At 47.4% G+C, this 23,752-nt stretch overlaps 1 protein-coding gene across 1 annotated transcript in view; it reads right to left on the bottom strand.

The window, feature by feature from the left end:
- Positions 1 to 7,286: 7,286 nt before the first annotated feature.
- LOC142367879 (protein OSCP1-like) overlaps positions 7,287 to 23,752 on the bottom strand; it is a 37,056-nt gene continuing 20,590 nt past the window's right edge. The window contains exons 6-14 of the mRNA XM_075449901.1: positions 14,323 to 14,477; positions 14,002 to 14,169; positions 12,528 to 12,608; positions 12,349 to 12,452; positions 11,904 to 12,032; positions 11,767 to 11,821; positions 9,240 to 9,385; positions 9,101 to 9,155; positions 7,287 to 7,598 (exon numbers count right to left, since the gene is read on the bottom strand). Of these exons, the coding sequence (XP_075306016.1) occupies positions 7,446 to 7,598; positions 9,101 to 9,155; positions 9,240 to 9,385; positions 11,767 to 11,821; positions 11,904 to 12,032; positions 12,349 to 12,452; positions 12,528 to 12,608; positions 14,002 to 14,169; positions 14,323 to 14,477 (1,046 nt within the window). The 3' untranslated portion in view covers positions 7,287 to 7,445. The remainder of the gene's footprint in view (positions 7,599 to 9,100; positions 9,156 to 9,239; positions 9,386 to 11,766; positions 11,822 to 11,903; positions 12,033 to 12,348; positions 12,453 to 12,527; positions 12,609 to 14,001; positions 14,170 to 14,322; positions 14,478 to 23,752) is intronic.

Here is a 23,752-nt window from a genome sequence, read left to right as displayed (position 1 = left end):
TGGCGGCTCCCACAGAGCCTTCCTCACTGCCACCCGCCGGGCTACGGGCTGAAGAAAGGGAGCCCGCTGCAGAGGGACGGGAGGCTTCGTCTCCCAGGAGCACGTCCGAAGCGTAGTCCTGAAACATAGTAGCTGAAGCTGCTATGGAAAACGCATCCTCCTCCGGACCGAAGGAGGCCGTTGGAGGAACAAGGGCACCCGGCTGGGTTGCTCCAGCCCCAGGCTGGAGAGCCAGGAGGAGGGACTTCATGCTGTCAAGCTCTGCTGTCAGCTGATCCACTCTAGAGGTAAGCCCGGACCCCTTGGCCCTCTTCCCGGAGGTGGGGCCTGCAGTCTCAGCAGGCCGACGCCGTGGTCGGCTAGACCGAGACGGGGCCAGCCGCTGGTCAGGGGTCAGCTGAGGAGACAAGGGAGGGCCCAACAGGCGCTCTACCTCGGCCAGCCTTGCAGCCCTGACAGCGTGAGGCAGGATGCCACAATTCATGCAGGACTCGTCTGAGAGACCCTGCCTCAGATGTCCGAGGCCGAGGCACGAAGGACACAGATCATGGCCATCCTCAAGTTGTAGAGGAGTCATACAGGCCGAGCAGGAGTGGTTGTGATCCATGTCGGGACCACCTCTGGTTCCAATATATAAATATATATATATATACACACAGTATATTTGCCGATAGTACGTATGTACTAATTCTTATTTATATATTTCGTCTTTTTTTTTTTTTTTTTCAGAAGAAAATTCTTTACTTATAGCTGAATGCTGGGAGCCGCAAACGGTGCCTTCACCGACAATCAACTATAGGCCGCCTGTTCTGGGAGCGGGGGGCGCACACGCCGCCATACACCAGGAGAGGGGCTATTGCTGTATTTATACACCGTCTATAGGGGTATGTCGGGAGCGGGAGCCGCAAACGGTGCCTTCGCCGACAACCACTATAGGCCACCTGTTCTGGGAGCGGGGGGCGCACACGCCGCCGTGCACCAGGAGAGGGGCAGAACAATAGCAGCAACAAAATCAAAGAACCGGCACAACCGAGTTGGCCGTTTAGCATAAGTAGGTTACAGATGCCGGGAGAGGGCTAGCAATGTAGCTTCACCGACAATGCAACTGTAAACAGACTGTTACTCACGTGCAGCGCACAGCACCGGGAGAAGGAGCGAGCATGCTACCTAGACCGGCGCTTGTAACAGCTGGCAGTAAACTTCATCAGCCGAGGGAAAAAAAGGTTACATACCTCTCGGCAGTTCGCCGCGGTCTCTGAAGGGCGAGCAGCTCGCAGCCTCGACGGGACGTCGCGAGACCACCAGCAGCGAACGATGAAGTAGAATTGGTTTCAGAAATCGTCTCATATGCAGACGCAGTACTTACCTTGCGCAGCGAGAAGATGAAAAAGGACTGACCTGCTGATGTTGCCGGAAGTATATAGGCTCTCCGGGGTCAGCAGGGGGTCACGAGTGACGTTGTTGGTATTAACACTCGACCTGCGCATGCGCAAGATGTATCATCCAGTGCTTGAAAGCACCGCCTCTGGCGGTCAGTAAGGATGAAATAGAACTCAGAGTTTTCCATCTCAGAGTAGATCAGCTCAGAGATCAGGAATAGACTCAGAGTTGGTGGAACCTGCTTTGTGAAACGGACCCCGGGTAAACCGCTTTCCCGGCGAAACTCATTCAGAGCTACTTCTACACAAACAAAAATGCAGCGTTTCTTCGCAACTTCGCTGGTGGTTCTTCCAAGGATAACTTTAGAGGATATACACAGGATCGTGGAGTCACACTCACCAGCACCACAGTCCAGGCTGAGGAAAGGGTACAAGTTATTTGTGGAGTATATACACAGTTATCAAGGTAAATTGTCTAACGTTTTATTTTTAGCAGTAGGCTACTCAATAGCCTTCCACATTCATGTTTTGTAATGATAAGCAAACCATATACGATCCATAGAAATCATCTGAAATATTGTCTGTGTGTGAAATGTGTGTTAAATATTTGTCATGTGTAGACTATAATATTATGAATATAATTTGCCATGGTGGCTATGAAGTCTCCGCGTGCAGCGTTAGCATTTTAGTATTAGGTTAGCCAAGGAAACGTTAAGCTAGTTATTTGCTTGTTTTTTTTAGCAACTCCAGAAAATAACATTCTGTATATGCTCAGTGTCAAATGTAGTTGATGGAAAGGTGGTAGTGAGAGGCTCGATGAGGAGGAATGAGGAGCCCCACAGACTACAGGTTTCTGCTCAGTTATAGGGCCTGTTGGCCGAAGTCTGTGTTTGTTTTGATAGTCTGTCCGGACAAACAGCTGCAGTTGCAATTAACAGTAATTAATTCATGAATAAATACATACTTTCGAATCATATCATAATGATATGGAAACATGAAATTAAAGGATATATTTTATAAACTCTGTATGCGTTCATCAAAAAAAGGGCCGCTTATTAAACATGACGCTGGAATAGATCTAGAATGCGTTACTTTTTAATGTGCTGGATGGTGGGTGGTCCGTGGGGGGCATAGAATGCATTACGTTTTTTGTCCCCACCACTTCTAAAACCAAACTGACGCCCTTGGAAGCTCGGCTCTTTTGACTCGGCTATCAAAGAAGAGCCGGCTCCCGAACGGCCACCTCTGGAACCTGATTGGACACCTCAGGTGTCACTCCAGTTGATTGACAGGCAAGTCTCGTTGAAAGATGAGTGAGAAATGCGGCGTCTTTGAAATGAGTGGCAGAGAGTGTCCTGTTGCACTGTCAGAGTGAACCTACTTTGGTGGAATACATCATTTTGAGTTAAGTTTTAATGTGATTTCCAAATGAGTCATTGTTTTTAAAGACTGCACATTTAGAGAGGAGATTTGTTGCCAATTGTTAGGTTAAACGAGTAGGCTAAAGTTATGAAAGGCTAATGTCACGTTAGCATGAAGCTATGTAGCACTTTAAAGTGGTACCTTGAGTTAAGAGTGTCCCGACATGTGAGTTTTTTTAAGAGCTGTTATTCTGTCTATTTTTATTTCATGGAACGGATTAATGGCATATCATTGTTGTTTTTCAGTAAGTGTAATCAACACAGTTCATAAGGATTTCATAACTGTAACGTTAGATGAAACTGATGAAAAGCTTTTTTGTTATTATAAAGGTCTAAAAGTATAACTTTAGCCAAGGTACTTAAACTGACTGACCTACATGATCTAGTTTAATTAATTTAGATGCTAAATGCATCTCCAGTTTATAGAAGTGGAGCCTCACTTTGCCCAGATTGTTAATGTAAAGAGGGGGATGCGTAGGTCCTGCTGGTGAATATTGTGATCACAGTAGTGTGAGTGGGTGTGAGATGGAGAGAGATGCATCATTTTTGTTGTTTTTCTGTAGACATCAGTAGTGACTGGCCAGACCTGTGGACTGCCAAACAAAAAGAAGAATTTAAATCCAAGTTTTGTTGAATGATTTTAAAATAACATTCATCCAAAAAAATTAGTCAATATTTGCAGTGATATTTATATACTGTATATCAAGTTTATCTGATTGGTTTTGATGTTTGGAAGGGAATGATTTTTGGTGAAATATGAACATGGATGCATTGTCACTGCACCTGATCCAGTCATAATAATTTTGTATTAGTGAGACCCCCACCCCCCAAGCTACACATCGGAACGTAATCGCTCTTTTGGCGATCTATGGTGTGAGCCCACCGTAGATCGCCAAAAGAGGGCAATTTCGTAGCCTACAGTAAATCCACGGTGATAACTCCGTGATAGTGATTAAATGTTACATTTTGTGATTAAAAATGTGTAAATTATGATACCGTATCTCTATTGTGAGGCTTGACCTTTTTTATATGCAGTCTTTGGACTTGATGTGGTGCTCATGTGCCCCCCCTGGAACACCCCACATCTAAAATCACTGCTCCACCCCTGCCTAAGGTAAGCCTGAGGGAGATGATGAACTTACTGCAAATACTTCAGCCAGTAGGTTGTTTTACATTATCGGCTGCTGTAAATGTGGAGCAGCAGCCTGAAAGGTCAGAGGTCATATTTTTAATATGGTAAGATGTTTTAATTCCTGCGTTTTATCTAATATCTTGTTTGTACAGTCCTTGACTGTACAAATAATTTGTATCATTAACATTATTACTTGTCCCCCATTTTTCTGAGTCTGGTCCTACGTGGGTGTAGATCGGATGTTTGTTAGGTATTGATTAGTTTTAATGAATACCATGTTCTCTCTCATTTAATTTCATGTTCAATACGTGTGTATAGTTGCGTTTCTTTAGTTGCACTGGCACCGACTGATTGATTTTTCGAGACAGTGAAAGTGGTGATATGATAACCACAGTTTTTGCTTCGTTTTTTAGACGAGACATGAGTTGTGGGAGCGCAGAATTCTAGGTGAACATTTCTTTCCGGAGTCCGTTTCAGCCGGTCGGACATTTTTTGAGTTGCAGCTAAGCTAAGCTTCAACTTTACCCTGCCCGAGAGTTTTTTTTTTTTTCTTTGTCAAGATTGAAGTAGAATTACCTCTTGAGGCTCCATGTTGTTATCGATGACAGTCCGCCAAAGAGAGCGCGCTTCCTCCACGTCGTTACCAAGGACCGTTGCTAGGAAATGCAAGGAAATCCCCCCGGAAATGGTGCAAGATGACATTTAAACGGAAAAGAGTAAATGTACTCGGATTACATTGGACTTTCTGTTTCATATATATATATGTACATATGTGTATATGTATATATATGTATATATGTATATATATATATATATATATATATACATATATACATATATATACATATATACCGGAACACCTCACCAGGGAGGCGTCCAGGAGGCATCCTAACCAGATGCCCCAGGAGGCGTCCTAACCAGAGGCCCCAGGAGGCATCCTAACCAGAGGCCCCAGGAGGCATCCTAACCAGATGCCCCAGGAGGCGTCCTAACCAGATGCCCCAGGAGGCGTCCTAACCAGAGGCCCCAGGAGGCATCCTAACCAGATGCCCCAGGAGGCGTCCTTACCAGATGCCCCAGGAGGCGTCCTAACCAGATGCCCCAGGAGGCGTCCTAACCAGAGGCCCCAGGAGGCGTCCTAACCAGAGGCCCCAGGAGGCATCCTAACCAGATGCCCCAGGAGGCGTCCTTACCAGATGCCCCAGGAGGCGTCCTAACCAGAGGCCCCAGGAGGCGTCCTAACCAGAGGCCCCAGGAGGCATCCTAACCAGATGCCCCAGGAGGCGTCCTTACCAGATGCCCCAGGAGGCGTCCTAACCAGATGCCCCAGGAGGCATCCTAACCAGAGGCCCCAGGAGGCATCCTAACCAGATGCCCCAGGAGGCGTCCTAACCAGAGGCCCCAGGAGGCGTCCTAACCAGAGGCCCCAGGAGGCATCCTAACCAGATGCCCCAGGAGGCGTCCTTACCAGATGCCCCAGGAGGCGTCCTAACCAGAGGCCCCAGGAGGCGTCCTAACCAGAGGCCCCAGGAGGCATCCTAACCAGATGCCCCAGGAGGCGTCCTTACCAGATGCCCCAGGAGGCGTCCTAACCAGATGCCCCAGGAGGCATCCTAACCAGATGCCCCAGGAGGCGTCCTTACCAGATGCCCCAGGAGGCGTCCTAACCAGAGGCCCCAGGAGGCGTCCTAACCAGAGGCCCCAGGAGGCATCCTAACCAGAGGCCCCAGGAGGCATCCTAACCAGATGCCCCAGGAGGCGTCCTAACCAGATGCCCCAGGAGGCATCCTAACCAGAGGCCCCAGGAGGCATCCTAACCAGATGCCCCAGGAGGCGTCCTAACCAGAGGCCCCAGGAGGCGTCCTAACCAGAGGCCCCAGGAGGCATCCTAACCAGATGCCCCAGGAGGCGTCCTTACCAGATGCCCCAGGAGGCGTCCTAACCAGAGGCCCCAGGAGGCGTCCTAACCAGAGGCCCCAGGAGGCATCCTAACCAGATGCCCCAGGAGGCGTCCTTACCAGATGCCCCAGGAGGCGTCCTAACCAGATGCCCCAGGAGGCATCCTAACCAGAGGCCCCAGGAGGCATCCTAACCAGATGCCCCAGGAGGCGTCCTAACCAGATGCCCCAGGAGGCGTCCTAACCAGAGGCCCCAGGAGGCATCCTAACCAGATGCCCCAGGAGGCGTCCTAACCAGATGCCCCAGGAGGCATCCTAACCAGAGGCCCCAGGAGGCGTCCTAACCAGATGCCCCAGGAGGCGTCCTAACCAGATGCCCCAGGAGGCATCCTAACCAGATGCCCCAGGAGGCATCCTAACCACCATTCCACCCTTTTCCGGCTGAGGACCATGGTCTCAGATTTGGAGGTGCTGATTCTCATCCCAGCCGCTTCACACTCGGCTGCGAACCGCTCCAGTGAGAGCTGAAGGTCACGGCCTGACGACGCCAACAGAACCAAATCGTCTGCAAGAAGCAGAGACCCGATTCTGAGGTCGCCAAACCGGACCCCCTCAACGCCCTGGCTGCACCTAGAAATTCTGTCCGTAAAAGTTATGAACAGAATCGGTGACAAAGGGCAGCCCTGACGGAGTCCAACCCTCACAGGAAACATGTCCGTCTTACTGCTGGCAATGCGGACCAAACTCTGACACCGGTCATACAGAGACCGAACAGCCCATATCAAGGAGTCCGGCACTCCATACTCCCGGAGCACCCCCCACAAGAGTCCCCGAGGGACACGGTCGAACGCCTTCTGCAAGTCCACAAAACACATGTAGACCGGTTGGGCGAACTCCCATGCACCCTCCAGGATCCTGCGGAGGGTGAAGAGCTGGTCCACTGTTCCACGGCCAGGACAAAAACCACACTGCACCTCCTGAATCCGAGATTCGACTATCCAGCGGATCCTCCTCTCCAGTACCCCCGAATAGATTTTGCATCCCATTCCTACTTATCTTTACCTCTTCTATTTCCACCCTCTACCCGAACCGGGGTTTGCATCCCCACCCCGCTGTGACTGGTGTGCAGTTGGTGAGAGGCTGGGGTAGCTTTTGGTTATTTAAAGAAAAGATGGTTGTTGTGGCATTATGGCATTAATGTTGGCTGGCATTAGGGGAGTGACTCTGGGACGCCAGTGGTCACTCTCTAGCCTCCTGGAGGTGTCGGGGGCCCAACTAGATGAAACACTGATCAAAGAAGGTTCCCACCTGATGACCCCAATGACATGTTGGTCAGCACTGCTCACTGATCTATATTTCTTGTGTTTACCTTAAATCTAAGAATGAAGATTAAAATCACATTTTACAGGAAAGTCTGAAAGAAATTAGGCTGGATCAGGACAGATATGATAATAACTCTCAGATATAGAAGGTGTTCTTTATTGTTGGCGACTCAGACACTGACAGCAAGCTTTATATTTAAGTTTACAGTTTTTATCTTTACAGGTCAATAAACACTTCCTGTTTCAGATTAAACACTCTCAGTGAGGGTTAACGAAGACATAATGTGATTATTTTAATCTGCGGATGTTTCCACAGACTCCCGTCGGAGGTCGTCCATCATGGCCAGGAGGTCGTCTCCTTTACTGCTGCTGTGATTTTCAGGCTTCTCTTCTTCTTCTGCAAACTGTCCAGCGATCCGAGCCAGCTCATTGGCTGCCTGTTCGTCCTGGAACAAACAAACATGTCGACGTGTCACAGGTTCAGGAGTGGAATGCAGAGACAACGGCTGTGTTCGAAACCGCCTACTACATACTTCCATACTTCCATACTACATACTGGATACTCATCGATCAGAGCGTTTACCCAGGGGCGTAGCACCAAATTTGGGGCCCCAGGAACAACCACTACCATGCATATTTGAACCAACATCGACCCTATGTTAGCCTTTTGGGACACTTGTATAGGCTAATAGTTATTATGAAAATAAATACATTTAAGACAAATATGGCTTCTATATCAGAATTATGTGGTAGCCAACAAAATGAGAGATTATTTTTTAATTATTTGACTTTGACTGCTATCACAGTGGTATGCAACGGAATGGGACAATGAGTTACTGTAGGCTGTAATTTTGACATTTGGGCTCACCTTTCTTGGGAAAGAAATCAGTCAGCAGTTGCTTTCCTTCATTTTGTTTCCTCGGTCTCTCTTGCCTTTCTTTTCTTTTCTGAAAGCCTGATTTTTCTTTTTGGATGACATCTTTCATGTGCCGGCTGCTGCGTTTAATGCCTAATAATGAAGTGAGTGAAATTTATTGCGCATGTACAATCAAAAGTCCGCCAGAGGGCGGACTAAACCAATGCGCACTGATAATGGGGGTGTCTGATATAGATTATAGCCTATTTGCAGGCTGGGATATACATTTCGACAGATGTATTTCCAAAGAACATTGGACTTTAATAAATTACCAACATATATTGACATTATTCTAAAAAGGATTTTTAAAAAACGAAAGAAGAAGAAGAAAATTTCCCTTGGGAGGGCCCCCCTGTAGGCTGGACCCTGTGAATCAGTCTGGCTTTCTGCTCCTGTTCGACGCCGCTGCGTTTACCCACAATGCATTTCGCTCCTGCCCGAGCTGAAATCAGCCGGCCTGAAGCTGATTTCTCTTAAGCTCTAAACTCTGTCAACTTTAGCAACATTTGAAACATTTTCAGGTGAGAAAGTAGTCGTTTAGATCCCCAACGTGTTGAAAACCTGACAAAATACCGGCTATTTACCATTTTGTTCCCACGAATTCGGCGCTACTAAAGCTAGCTGCAGTGAGCTAACGCACTTCCTGTTATTTTCACAAAATAAAATACCCGTTGCCTTTTATCATAGGGAAAGCCATTACCATACAATTGGTGCTTTTGTTTTGAAAACAGGAAGTGAACCTACCCTCGTTGTAGCTAGCTTGAAACTGCCGTTTTGACAGGAAATGACGATCGGCGACGTCACGTTACGTTGCATCTTGGGTAGTTTGAGTATGAGTAGTAACCTCATGATGCATACCCAACATTTCGGAGAATCTAATTTGCATCCGGGGACTTAAAAAAGTAAAAGTTAGTAGGAGTAGTGGGAGAAGTATGCGATTTCGAACACAGCCAACATCTCCAAGCGTGAGGATTAACGCCATCAACAGCGGATGTTGTGGTGATGAACACAGGCGAACGTGCGTGCTCCTACCTGCATAGCTTGAATGTTGATCACTTCAGACTCCTGAGCCCCACCTGCAGCTCCCCTGTTCCACAACACAAAACACCTGTGTGTGTATTAATGCTGATTTATCTGTAGAGAATGAGTAACAGAAAAGAAAAGCACCCACGCCGCCTGCTCCTCCTGGTCCGTGTCGAACAGGTTGATCCGGAAGCCGACTTCCCCCCCGCACGCCTTCTCAGCCTCCATGCTGCCCATCAGACGAGCCAGCAGGTTGAGCTCCTCCTTGGCCAGCAGATTGGGGGTGTCGTCGGGCTGCAGAAGGACGGGGGGAGGGGTACACAAAGGAAAGTGCGTCCCAGTTACACCTGTTTAACCAAGGTTGATGATGTCACCCCTGTAATCCATAAATTAATCACTGCTGCCAACGTGAAGAGGACACTCGCCGCTAGGGATGGGAATAGAGAACCGGTTCTTGTTGAGAACCGGTTCCCAGTGTTTCAATTCCTTGGAATCGTTTTGGCGATTTTGCAAACGATTCCCTTATCGATTCCAGTGGGCGTGAATGACGTCACCGCGCAACGTTGCGTGGCGAGTCCAGCGCAGCCAGCAGTCAACAGTAAACATGGCGCCAAAGCGGTACAAACGCTCGAAAGTTTGGTTCCACATCCCTAAAAAAGACGACAACAGGGCAACTTGCAAAGTGAATATTTCACCAAAGGGAGGAAATACTACCAACATGCAATAACTATGAATGAATGATTAACGTCTGTGAATCTGAACCCAGCAACGTTAGCAACGTTAGCATGTCCTCGGCAAACACTGCAGGTAACTAACTAACTAACTAACACTGCCTATCATGTTAGCGCCATTTGCCTGATTGTAAAAGCTGCTGTTAGTAACGGTTAAGGTTAAATGAATGCCTTCTCAGGCATTACATTTAGATGAAATCATGAGAGACAGAGCCTGACTGGCTCAGAGCCAGAGGCTGGTGGTACTACCCCCAGTTCACCTCTACCTCCAGCTTCTCCTTTCACCAGAGCAGGAAGAGTTAAATTACCCAGGCCAGGATAGACCAATGTGGACCTCACCGTTGTTGGGTTTGTAAGGTCACGACTCGTGTTACTTCTAAACTAAACAAAGTTGATGCTAATCGACCGGTTTGTTGTCCTTTTTCTCCAAATGAGAATCGTTAAGGGAACCGATAAAGAACCGAATCGTTAAGCAGAATCGAAAATGGAATTGGAATCGTAAAAATCTTATCAATTCCAGGGCGGTCTGTGGCGTAGTGGGTACAGCAGACGCCCCATGTACAGAGGCTATAGTCCTCGTGCAGCTGGCCCCGGTTCGAGTCCCGCATCGGACGGCCATTTGCTGCGTGTTGTTCCCCCTCTCTCTGCCCCTTGCTTCCTGTCTCTCTTCACTGTACTATATAATAAAGGCATAAAAAAAATTAAAAATTTTTTTTTTATCAATTCCCATCCCTTGTCGCCGCTATCAACACCTGCAAGGCAACAGCTCCAGTGCTTCGAACGCCTTGTCATGTCTCATATCAAATCCATCCTCCCCTCCACCCTGGACCCCTTCCAGTTTGTATACCGAGCCAAACGATCTACAGAGGATGCGATCTGCTCTGCCCTCCACCCAGCCCTCACCCATCTGGACAATAAAGACACATATGTGGGAATGCTGTTCATAGGCTTCAGTTCTGCATTCAACACAATAATACCGCAACAACTCATCTGCAAACTCGACAAACTAGGACTGAGTACTTCACTCTGCAACTGGCTATTGGACTTCCTCAGTGAGAGTAGTACGTGTTGGCAACAACATCTCAAGCAGCATCACAATGAGCACAGGAGCCCCTCAAGGCTGCGTGCTGGGCCCACTGCTCTTCACCCTGCTGACTTTTACAGCAGGGTGAAGAGTACAGGCTTTTATTTTATAAAAGTCTGTTGCTCACTGGCTTTTATTCTGTAAAAGTCTGTTGCTCACAGGCTTTTATTTTGTAAAAGTCTGTTGCTCACTGGCTTTTATTCTGTAAAAGTCTGTTGCTCACAGGCTTTTATTTTGTAAAAGTCTGCTGCTCACAGGCTTTTATTTTGTAAAAGTCTGCTGCTGTCTGCTGTGGAACAGGAAAAGAAAGTAATCGGCGGATCCACCAAACATGGAGAAGGGTACGGAACTTTTACTCGGCCATTTTCATGTTAAAGTTCTTCCAGACGGCGGAGTCGACAGAACCAAAGTCATCTGTAAACACTGCCAAGTTGAATTGTCTTCTCAGCGTAGTAGTTCCAGTCTAAAATATCACTTAAAGGCAAAACACACAACTGATAGCAGCAAGTCATTCAAGGAAACAGACAGTGGAGCGAGGCTTCTACATAAAAACTACAGAAAGATGCTGATGTTAAAAGTGTGTTTGCACAACAAATGTTATGGCACTTTCATTCATATGGCAGCACATTTAAAATAAAGCTAAATGCTAAAAGCTATACGCTACTTTTGGATTCATTTTTGGATTCTGCGTACAAATGCGATTAATCGTGATTAATCAGGGAAATCATGTGAATAATTAGATTAAACATTTTAATCGTTGCCCAGCCCTAATATTTTATGTTTAGATACTTCTGTTTAATGTCTTTTAAATAACATCCTATATTATCTCTGTAATATATTATGTTACATTTCTCTGTTACCTTGACACAAGGCGACTTTGACGTGTGCGTCTCCTCCGGATGGTCCGCGGTGTATCTTTATAAAACATTGAAACAGTGTCACACAGAGGCGGATCAACCTTTAACCTTTTAGGGTTTAAGAACAACAGGGTACCGACATGTTCACGCCCAGCCGGAGGACTCGGCCTCCTCGTAGCTCAAACGATCCCTCTCTGACGGGGCTGCTGTAGCTTCCTCCGGTGGGGAACTCCCTCCGACTCGCCTCCCTGCCCCGAGCGTCAAAGGTCCTGCACACAGACGATTAACTAACTGAACCCCTGATCCATCTGCTCAGATCCTTCCGGATGCAGCCCAGGTGAGGTGTTTCAGACATGTCCTACCAAGGAGGCCTTGGTGGAAGCCCCAGGAAACGCCATGTTTATCGATAGGCTTGGGAACAATTCTGTGTCCCCCCCCTGAAAAGCTGGAAGAGGTGGTTGGGGAGGTCTGAGGATCCCAGAAAGTGGATCACAACTGATCTACATGAATTTGGGCTCTGGATGTAATGCTATGTTTCTCTGTCGTGGTTTGTCATTGTTGTAAAGGTTCTCGTCACCTTCGTACCTGATCAGTCCTGGAACGTCTGTCCCATGAGGCACCGGGCCCGAGGTGGTCAGGACAAAACGTCCGTTCGGATTCTGGATTTGATTCTTTAGGAAAAGCGACACCTGTAACGAGGCAGAGAGGATTATTCACTGCGTTCAGAATATTCTGCTGTTGTCAAACTTGTGAAGAGGACTCACTCGGATGTGCATGTCTTGAAAAAAGATGAGCAAAGTTTGTCTGAGAAGTTGGAACTCTCCATCCGATAAAGATGAGTAAACCTGGAAAGAGTTAAAACTGGTTTCAGGTGATGAAAGTGACCGACTGCATCTTCAGTTATACATCTGACAGCTGAACATTTTAGCTAGTTGAAGCATTACCTGGAAAATTATTAGGGCTGGGCAACGATTAAAATGTTTAATCCAATTAATCACATGATTTCCCTGATTAATCACGATTAATCTCATTTGTACGCAGAATCCAAAAATGAATCCAAAAGTAGCGTATAGCCTTTAGCATTTAGTTTTATTTTAAATGTGCTGCCATATGAATGAAAGTGCCATAACATTTGTTGTGCAAACACACTTTTAACATCAGCATCTTTCTGTAGTTTTTATGTAGAAGCCTCGCTCCACTGTCTGTTTCCTTGAATGACTTGCTGCTATCAGTTGTGTGTTTTGCCTTTAAGTGATATTTTAGACTGGAACTACTACGCTGAGAAGACAATTCAACTTGGCTGTAAATGCAGGAGTTTTTAAAAAAATGTATTTTGAAATACGTGCTTTTATGTTGAAACAAGTAAAACAGGAAGTAGCGCCGGTTAGCTCCGTGAGCTTCACACAGAGGCTGTGTTTGAAACCGCATACTTCTCCTACTTCTCCTACTAACTTCTTGAGTTAGTAAGCGAGTTTGAGTAAGCGAGAAGTTCCCGGATGCATACTAGATTCTCCTAAATGTTGGGTATGCATCATGAGGTTACTACTGATACTCAAACTACCCAAGATGCAACGTAACGTGACGTCGCCGATCGTCATTTCCTGTCAAAACGGCAGTTTCAAGCTAGCTACAACGAGGGTAGGTTCACTTCCTGTTTTCAAAACAAAAGCACCAATTGTATGGTAATGGCTTTCCCTATGATAAAAGGCAACAAGTATTTTATTTTGTGAAAATAACAGGAAGTGCGTTGCTCACTGCGGCTAGCTTTAGTAGCGCCGAATTCGTGGGAACAAAATTGTAAACAGCCGGTATTTTGTCAGGTTTTCAACACGTTGGGGATCTAAACGACTACTTTCTCACCTGAAAATGTTTCAAATGTTGCTAAAGTTTACAGAGTTTAGAGCTTAAGGGAAATCAGCTTCAGGCCGGCTGATTTCGGCTCGGGCAGGAGCGAAATGCATTGTGGATAAACGCTCTGCATACCGTCTGATCGATGAGTATTTAGTATGGAAGTATGTAGTATGCGGTTTCGAACACAGCCAGAGACCGAGGAGCACCTGTAACGGTCTTTCTTTTCCGATTCCGCAACAGACAGCAACACACTTTTACAATAATAAAACCTGCGTTAATGTGCGATTAAAATATTTATCGGCGTTAAATAATCAACAAGTTACTGCGATAATAACGAGTTAACTCGCCCAGCCCTATAAATGATTCATTCTTATATCAGAGTTGTACCTCGATAATCTTCCTGTGAGTCTCATCCACCTGGTTCACGATCACAGGAGTGTCTTTCACAAATTCTCTGATGGTGTCTATGTGAGTATATGAGATCAGCAGCAGGTCTTTTGGACGTGGACAGAGGAAAACTTGGTATTTGAAAGCCATGACCATCAGCTCATAAAGCTACAGGAGGAAAAAAGAAAAAAAAACATGTCAAACTATTTACTTTTGACCATCTTTCCCAGAACGTTTTTCAGGGATTTAAATAAAAATCCAGTCCCAACTTGTCACTCAGTAAAGTCTAATCTCGTTGGAGGAAAGAGTGAAGAAGGTTACCCGCTCCATGCTGGCCGGGTTCAGCCTCATGATGGATGTGTGTGCTAGCCGCGTTAGCACTGTTTTCATTGTCCTGTGAGAATACAGCTGCTGAGGTTTGAGAAGTTCATCCATGAACGCTTTACCAAACATGGTCCCAACGATGTCGTTCATCACTGAGTGTTTGAAAAAGGGCGAAAAAAACAGAATTTTGGTTGAATTTACCTGGAGATTGGGTTTCAGGAGGTGATTTACACCTGAAGTTACACCAGAGAATCTTTTGCTCTTTGGCTCCCCCTACAGTTGTTGGATATGGGACCACTCTAAGACATGTTTATGTTTTATAAACATATAAAAATGTTTTTTTTACTGATGAAGTCATGCAGAATACAGAATAATCTCAGAATGCTTACTTGGTTCTAGCTTTAGCTTGGTGATTAGCTAGCTAATTTAGCTCAGATTCCTGTCTGTAAAATAGCATTCAGTAAATTAATAAATTAATACTTTTTTTTGGGCAGATACTGATTAATTCTGAGCAGCTTTAAAGTGAATATCTGCAGATTTTTCCATGGTAACCATGTTTGTGATGTAGTACTTGAGAGAAAAGTACTACATCACAGCACATCTACATGAACATTTACTGTACCTCTTCTTCTGTCATTTTCTGACCACATTCCTGAAGCCCAGTGAGAATCACCGTGAAAGAGAACAAAGAAATCAGGGAGTTATGCAGGAAAGAGATGAAGGAAGCACGTTTTAGCTGCCGTCTACAGCTGGTTACTCAACTCAACTTTATTTAGAAATCCTTTTAACACAGCCGTGGCTGAAACAAAGTGCTGTACAACACAAAATACAAGGCATAAAATGCAAAAACAACAATATTAAAACAATACGGGGGATGGATGACTGGGAGCCACGCCTGTCGCCACCTCCAGAGATGGGACCAAGTCACACATGTGCAAGTCCCAAGTCTTAGCTTTTAAGTCCCAAGTAATATTTTCTTGGTCAAGTCAAAGTCAAGTCACCTTATTATTGCAATTTTACCTGCAGAATCTGATCTTAATAAAGTGAAAACTAGAGATGCGCGGATGACGTCTTTTCCCATCCGCAACCGCTGCAAAAAATATATATCCGCCCGCTATCCATTTGCACAAACATTTTTTCACCGATTTTCAAAACCGAACCCGCCCGCCATCCGCTGATAGGTGTAGGTCTATTGAAGGTGCCTTGGCTATTTGTATCGGCTTTTTCAAACAGCATAGTTCATTATATCTTGCCAATAAGTCCGCCTACTACTATGTAGTGGATAACATATACGCATTCACAAGTTTTGCAAATCACATACTGGTGTCATCCGAATTGATCACCTCGTGGAATTTTTCCCAAACGGCACTTTTAGCACCTTCTTTAGGTTTCGTTTTAAGATCACCCGTCTTAAGCCTCTCTCGCACTAACTTTGCTGCCGCTGCCATCTTTGATCTTTGTCATACTGTTTGTAATGTGTGTTTTCGTTCGTTACCTTTGGAAAATTATGTGGGTTTTTTTGTTTGTTTTTTTCAGTGCTTCAACCGCAACCCGCCCGAATTTAATTAAAATACGATTTTTCGGCGTGTCATCCGCCCAATCCGCGGTTAATCCGCGGGCTCCGCGGATTCAACCGCCAACCGCGCATCTCTGGTGAAAACACAAAGATATAAGTAACTGTCAGTAAACATCGTTGGCCAATGTGTCCAACCTGTCCACCCCGTATCATATCAAGCTAACGTTAGCTAATTGACAGCACTCACTGGTCAGAATGGATCTTCAAATGACGAACAAAGTTGGAAGTTAAGCTAGATGCTTAACACTCAAGTCATTCAAGTCATTCAAGTCATCGTGTCTCAAGTCAAGTGCCGAGTCTTTAACTTCCAAGTCCGACTTGAGTCTCAAGTCTTTTATTTTTTGTCAAGTCATCAAAACAGCAACTCGAGACGACTTGAGTCCAGGTCACAGTGACTTGAGTCCCCATCTCTGGCCACCTCTACCTTTCTCTGATTTGTCCTCGGATGTGTTGTGAGCTCGCAGGCGTTGGTCCAGGATGTAGAGCATTTCTCCCCCCAGATTAATGAAAACCAGGGGCAGCGTTCTCACGGACATCTTGCACAGAGAGGCGGGATTAATCCCCTAAAGGCGGACGCTGGTGGGAAGTGTGCGTCTGAAGCGGCTGCACTCGTTGAAGATCTCAAACATTCCTGTAAAAGGGAAGGCAGTATCTGCTGGTTCCTCCTTCAGGACTGAACTGACCACGTTCTTATCTGATCATGATTCTGCAGATTCTCACTAAGATGCAACAGGTGGCCAGGAAGAGGATCAGCAGTGAGCAGCCTCCAGCTTACTGGACGGGATAAGGATGACGTGAGCCCGCAGGACAGCCAGCCACAGAAGGTGCACGGGTCCCGTATGTGTGGGAGGAAACAGCCCTTTAAAGGCATGTGCTGCCATTTGGCCACCAGGGCATGAATGAGGTTGGCCGCTGATGCTGGAAGGTAAAGCGTCAGCTCATCACAAATGTGTTGGGATCTGACTTCAACAGGAAAGTCTTCCTCCAAACTCTGCGGGACACTTCCTGCACTCTAGTATGTAGTATGGAAATATGTAGTATGCAATATGGAAGTATGTAGTATTTAGTATGGAAGTAAGGCCTCAGTGTTATAATATCAAAATTAAACACGATGTAAAGTCATCATATTTAAACTCTGACCTCAAATGTTTCGTCCAACATTCTGAACAGGTTTATTTTCTGCATTTTTCCAACATCAGTCAAACACAGTTGTTTGACTGCTTAGAGCCACCATACATAAAGATGTCCGTCCGTCCGTCCTTCTGTCTATCCAACCATTCATTCAACCGTCCGTCCATCCTTCTGTCCATCCATCCATCCATCCATCCTTCTGTCCGTCCGTCCATCCATTCTTCTGTCCATCCATCCTTCTGTTCGTCCATCCATCCTTCTGTCCGTCCGTCCGTCCGTCCGTCCGTCCGTCCGTCCGTCCATCCATCCTTCTGTCCATCCATCCTTCTGTTCGTCCATCCATCCTTCTGTCCGTCCGTCCGTCCGTCCGTCCGTCCATCCATCCTTCTGTCCATCCATCCTTCTGTTCGTCCATCCATCCTTCTGTCCGTCCGTCCGTCCGTCCGTCCGTCCGTCCGTCCGTCCGTCCGTCCGTCCGTCCGTCCGTCCGTCCGTCCGTCCATCCATCCTTCTGTCCATCCATCCTTCTGTTCGTCCATCCATCCTTCTGTCCGTCCGTCCGTCCGTCCGTCCGTCCATCCATCCTTCTGTCCATCCATCCTTCTGTTCGTCCATCCATCCTTCTGTCCGTCCGTCCATCCGTCCATCCATTCTTCTGTCCATCCATCCTTCTGTTCGTCCATCCATCCTTCTGTCCGTCCGTCCATCCTTCTGTCCGTCCGTCATTCCTTCTGTCCATCCATCCTTCTGTCCGTCCGTCCATCCTTCTGTCCATCCATCCTTATGTCCATCCATCCATCCAACCATTCATTCGTCCGTCCGTCCGTCCATCCTTCCATCCATCCATCCATCTGTCCATCCTTCTGCCCATCCAACCTTCTGTCCGTCCGTCCATCCAACCATTCATCCATCCGTCCATCCTTCTATCCATCCATCCACCATTCATTCATCCGTCCGTCCATCCTTCTGTATATCCATCCATCCATCCATCCATCCATCCATCCATCCATCCATCCATCCTTCTGTCCATCCAACCATTCATTCAACCGTCCGTCCGTCCATTTTTCTGTCCATCCATCCATCCATCCATCCTTCTGTCCATCCATCCAACCATTCATTCGTCCATCCATCCATCCACCATTCATTCATCCGTCCGTCCATCCTTCTGTATATCCATCCTTCGGTCCATCCAACCATTCATTCGTCCGTCCGTCCGTCCATTCTTCTGTCTATCCGTCCATCCATCCAACCATTCATTCATCCGTCCATCCTTCTGTCCATCCATCCATCCTTCTGTCCATCCATCAATCCATCCAACCATTCATTCGTCCGTCCATCCTTCTGTCCATCCATCCATCCTTCTGTCCATCCGTCCATCCATCCAACCATTGATTCATCCGTCCGTCCGTCCATCCTTCTGTCCATCCATCCATCCATCCATCCTTCTGTCCAACCATTCATTCGTCCGTCCGTCCGTCCGTCCGTCCATTCTTCTGTCCATCCGTCCATCCATCCAACCATTCATTCATCCGTCTGTCCATCCATCCAACCATTCATTTATCCGTTCGTCCGTCCTTCTGTCCATCCATCCATTCTTCTGTCCATCCGTCCGTCCGTCCATCCATCCATCCAACCATTCATTCGTCCGTCCGTCCATTCGTCCGTCCATCCATCCATCCGTCCGTCCATCCTTCTGTCCATCCATCCATCCATCCATCCAACCATTCATTCATCCGTTCGTCCGTCCTTCTATCCATCCATCCTTCTGTCCGTCCGTCCGTCCATCCATCCAACCAATCCCTACAGAGTCCCGTGGGGAAAATGGTTTTAAGCCTTCTTGGGTCACAAAACACATGCAGGCTGGTTGGTCAAACTCTCATGATCCCTCAGTAACTCTTAAGATCTGATCTCATGTTATTAGAACACAAGGTTCTGGTTTGTTCATTCAACCTCCTAACAAGGCCGACCCCCCCCCCCCCCCCCCCAAAACCCACAGGGTTGCTAATGTTGTGGGACCTCAGGACATTTTTGGATGTTCTTTGTCCCGTCCTGACTGATCAGAGAAGGAATAAAAGTGAGACTTTATTACGACGGCAGCTTTTTCTGTGGGATTTGGTTTCCTTTCCACACAGAAACACAGTTTTTGGTCACTGTAAAACAAACGTCTGGTAAATTCAACACATGATGATTGGATTCAGAACCTCTATTTAACTGGAGTGTATTCAGACTGTGTCCCAGAAGCCACATTTTACTAACTGAACTGTCCCGACACGATCTGCTCAGCCCTTTTTTACGGCGCCTCTTTCTTTCTAACTCGCCTTCCGTGTGACAGATTAGCGAGTAGAGAATGCAAATGAGGCTTTATCTTTACGCTCGCTGCTGCAGCCACTCACCGCCCGACACAGCCGGAGACTTTCTCAGGTTCGTGAAAACCTTTCACAGATGGACAGCTGACACCAAAATGTGAGCACGTCTCTGGGAGAAATCTGGATAAATCCTAATTACAGATCATCCTCTGAACCAGTGATGGAGATCCATCGTCACCTCTGGCTATTCTCTGCGTAAGTCGACTCCTCGTGGTCTGAATCATTCCTCCTCCTTCCTCATTCTTTGTGGTGTTGATTTGCTGACTGAACTCTTTCGTTGAACCCTTTAATGATGAAGACTTTCTCCGCTTCAGCGTGACTTCCTGTTTGGGGGCGGGAGCCGGCTTCAGTGACCGTCCAGAACTCGATCCAGGACTGTACAACACGGACTGGATGAAGTCCGTCCCCGATGAGACGCCGCTGTCGGCCGTCGCCATTCCCGGAACGCACGAAAGCTTGACTTTATACGGAGGACCGCTGGCTGTCTGTCAGGTCTGGTCTCTGGAACAGCAGCTGAAAGTGGGAGTCCGATACTTGGACATCCACGCTGGGATTTGGCTTCCGACCCAAAAGGACGTTCACATCCGGGACGGTCACTGGATGTTTTGGCAGCACGTAACTTTGAACGAAGTCCTGACGAAGGTCTCGGACTTCTTACGCCGCCAGCCCAGCGAGGCGGTGCTCCTGAGGGTGACGATACACGGGCTCTACAAAAGCAAAGTGGAGCAGCTGGCGAAGAGGTTGGTGGAAAATTTTGAGAGCAGAATGTGGACGAAGCCGGAGGTGCCGAACATGAGGGAGGCCCGGGGCAAGATGGTTCTTCTGAGGAGCGACACGTTCAGATCCGGAGCGGAAAACGAAAACTCTTTCTTCTTTGAGTCCAACAGGTTGAAAGACGTGGAAGGAAAAATGAAACGGGTCAGGTTTCACGTCTGCGGTCGCCACGTCGTGCTGAGCGAGGCGGCCGCGCCGGCCATCAGAAGTCCGAAGGCGCTGGCTCGGACCGTCAACGCGCAGCTGAAAGAGTTCCTGGAGGACCGCCGGAGGAGCTCCTCAGGCTGCCTGGGGGTGTTCAGTCTGGACTTCCCCAGCGCTGAGCTCATAAGAACCATCCTCCAGCTCAGACCATGTGACTGTGCTCAGCCAATAGGAAGAGGGCAGGAAGGGGAGCCCGAGGTACCGGTGTCCACCACTGAGCCTCAACCCGGATCAGAACCGAAACCTGTGCCTGCACCTGAAACAAAGTCTGAACCAGATTCTGGATCAGAATCAGAACCTGAATCAGATTCTGCACCAGAAACAGAACCTGAACCAAATGCTGAACAAGAACCTGCACCGGATTCAGAACCTTCAGATGCGGAACCTGAACAGCCAGAACCTGCACCAGAATCAGAACCCGCACCAGTTTCAGAACCTGAATCAGATTCTGCACCAGATTCAGAGCCTTCAGAAGCGGAACCTGAACAACCTGAACCAGATTCTGTTCCTGAATCAGAACCAGAGTCAGAACCTGCACCAGATTCTACACCAGAATCAGAACCTGCACCAGATTCTGCATCAGAATCAGAACCTGAAACAAAGTCTGAACCAGATTCTGCACCAAAAACAGAACCTGAATCAGATTCTGCATCAGAATCAGAACCTGAAACAAAGTCTGAACCAGATTCTGCACCTGAAACAGATTCTACACCAGAAACAAATGCAGATCAAGAACCTGCACCAGGTCCAGAGTCTGAATCAGAACCTGGCCCTGAACCTTCACCTGAATCAGATTCTGGGCCAGATTCAGCGCCAGATTCAGAACCCTCAGAATCGGAACCTGAACAACCTGAACCAGATTCTGTTCCTGAATCGGAACCTGAGGAAGAACAGGCAACAGATTCAGAACCCGCACCAGATTCAGAACCTGAATCAGATTCTACACCAGAAACAAATGCAGATCAAGAACCTGAATCAGAACCTGGCCCTGAACCTGAACCTGTACCAGGAACAAATGAAGAGGCGGAACCTGAAACTGAACCACCCTCTGAACCTGATTCTGCACCAGAAACAAATGCAGACCAAGAACCTGCACCAGATTCAGAACCTTCAGATGCGGAACCTGAAAAGCCAGAACCTGAAGCAGAACCTGCACCAGATTCAGAACCTTCAGAAGCGGAATCTGAACAACCTGAACCAGATTCTGTTCCTGAATCAGAACCTGAGGAAGAACCTGCACCAGGTTCAGAACCCGGATCAGAGCCCGCACCAGATTCAGAACCTTCAGAAGCGGAACCTGAACAACCTGAACCAGATTCTACACCAGAAGCAGAACCTGAGCCAGAACCCGAATCAGAACCTGAGCCAGATTCAGAACCTGAACCAGATTCTACACCAGAATCAGAACCTTCAGAAGCGGAACCTGAACAACCTGAACCAGATTCTGTTCCTGAGGCAGAACCTGAGGAAGAACCTGCACCAGGTTCAGAACCCGGATCAGAGCCCGCACCAGATTCAGAACCTTCAGAAGCGGAACCTGAACAACCTGGACCAGATTCTGCACCAGATTCAGAACCTGAACCTGTACCAGAAACAAATGAAGAGCCGGAACCTGAAACTGAACCACCCTCTGAACCAGATTCTGCACCAGAAACAAATGCAGACCAAGAACCTGCACCAGATTCAGAACCTTCAGATGCGGAACCTGAAAAGCCAGAACCTGAAGCAGAACCTGCACCAGATTCAGAACCTTCAGAAGCGGAATCTGAACAACCTGAACCAGATTCTGTTCCTGAATCAGAACCTGAGGAAGAACCTGCACCAGGTTCAGAACCCGGATCAGAGCCCGCACCAGATTCAGAACCTGAATCAGATTCAACACCAGATTCAGAACCTTCAGAAGCGGAACCTGAACAACCTGAACCAGATTCTACACCAGAAGCAGAACCTGAGCCAGAACCCGAATCAGAACCTGAGCGAGATTCAGAGCCTGAATCAGAACCTTCAGAAGCGGAACCTGAACAACCTGAACCAGATTCTGTTCCTGAGGCAGAACCTGAGGAAGAACCTGCACCAGGTTCAGAACCCGGATCAGAGCCCGCACCAGATTCAGAACCTTCAGAAGCAGAACCTGAACAACCTGAACCAGATTCTGCACCAGATTCAGAACCTGAACCTGTACCAGAAACAAATAAAGAGAAGAAACCTGAACCTGAAACTGAACCACCCTCTGAACCAGATTCTGCACCAGAAACAAATGCAGACCAAGAACCTGCACCAGATTCAGAACCTTCAGAAGCGGAACCTGAACAACCTGAACCAGATTCTGTTCCTGAATCAGAACCAAAGTCAGAACCTGCACCAGGTTCAGAACCCGGATCAGAGCCCGCACCAGATTCAGAACCTTCAGAAGTGGAACCTGAACAACCTGAACCAGATTCTACACCAGAAGCAGAACCTGAGCCAGAACCCGAATCAGAACCTGAGCCAAATTCAGAGCCTGAATCAGAACCTGCACCAGATTCAGAACCTGAACCAGATTCTACACCAGAATCAGAACCTTCAGAAGCGGAACCTGAACAACCTGAACCAGATTCTGTTCCTGAGGCAGAACCTGAGGAAGAACCTGCACCAGGTTCAGAACCCGGATCAGAGCCCGCACCAGATTCAGAACCTTCAGAAGTGGAACCTGAACAACCTGAACCAGATTCTACACCAGAAGCAGAACCTGAGCCAGAACCCGAATCAGAACCTGAGCCAAATTCAGAGCCTGAATCAGAACCTGCACCAGATTCAGAACCTGAACCAGATTCTACACCAGAATCAGAACCTTCAGAAGCGGAACCTGAACAACCTGAACCAGATTCTGTTCCTGAATCAGAACCTGAGGAAGAACAGGCAACAGATTCAGAACCCGCACCAGATTCAGAACCTGAATCAGATTCTACACCAGAAACAAATGCAGATCAAGAACCTGAATCAGAACCTGGCCCTGAACCTGAACCTGTACCAGGAACAAATGAAGAGGCGGAACCTGAAACTGAACCACCCTCTGAACCTGATTCTGCACCAGAAACAAATGCAGACCAAGAACCTGCACCAGATTCAGAACCTTCAGATGCGGAACCTGAAAAGCCAGAACCTGAAGCAGAACCTGCACCAGATTCTACACCAGAATCAGAACCGGCACCAGATTCTGCACCAGAATCAGAACCTGCACCAGATTCTGCATCAGAATCAGAACCTGAAACAAAGTCTGAACCAGATTCTGCACCAGAAACAGAACCTGAATCAGATTCTGCATCAGAATCAGAACCTGAAACAAAGTCTGAACCAGATTCTACACCAGAAACAAATGCAGATCAAGAACCTACAC

Source organism: Odontesthes bonariensis, chromosome 18, assembly GCF_027942865.1.
Source record: "Odontesthes bonariensis isolate fOdoBon6 chromosome 18, fOdoBon6.hap1, whole genome shotgun sequence".
Taxonomy (NCBI): domain Eukaryota; kingdom Metazoa; phylum Chordata; class Actinopteri; order Atheriniformes; family Atherinopsidae; genus Odontesthes; species Odontesthes bonariensis.
The sequence above is the reverse complement of the archived record's forward strand: the minus strand, read 5'-3'. Positions and strand labels throughout refer to the sequence as shown.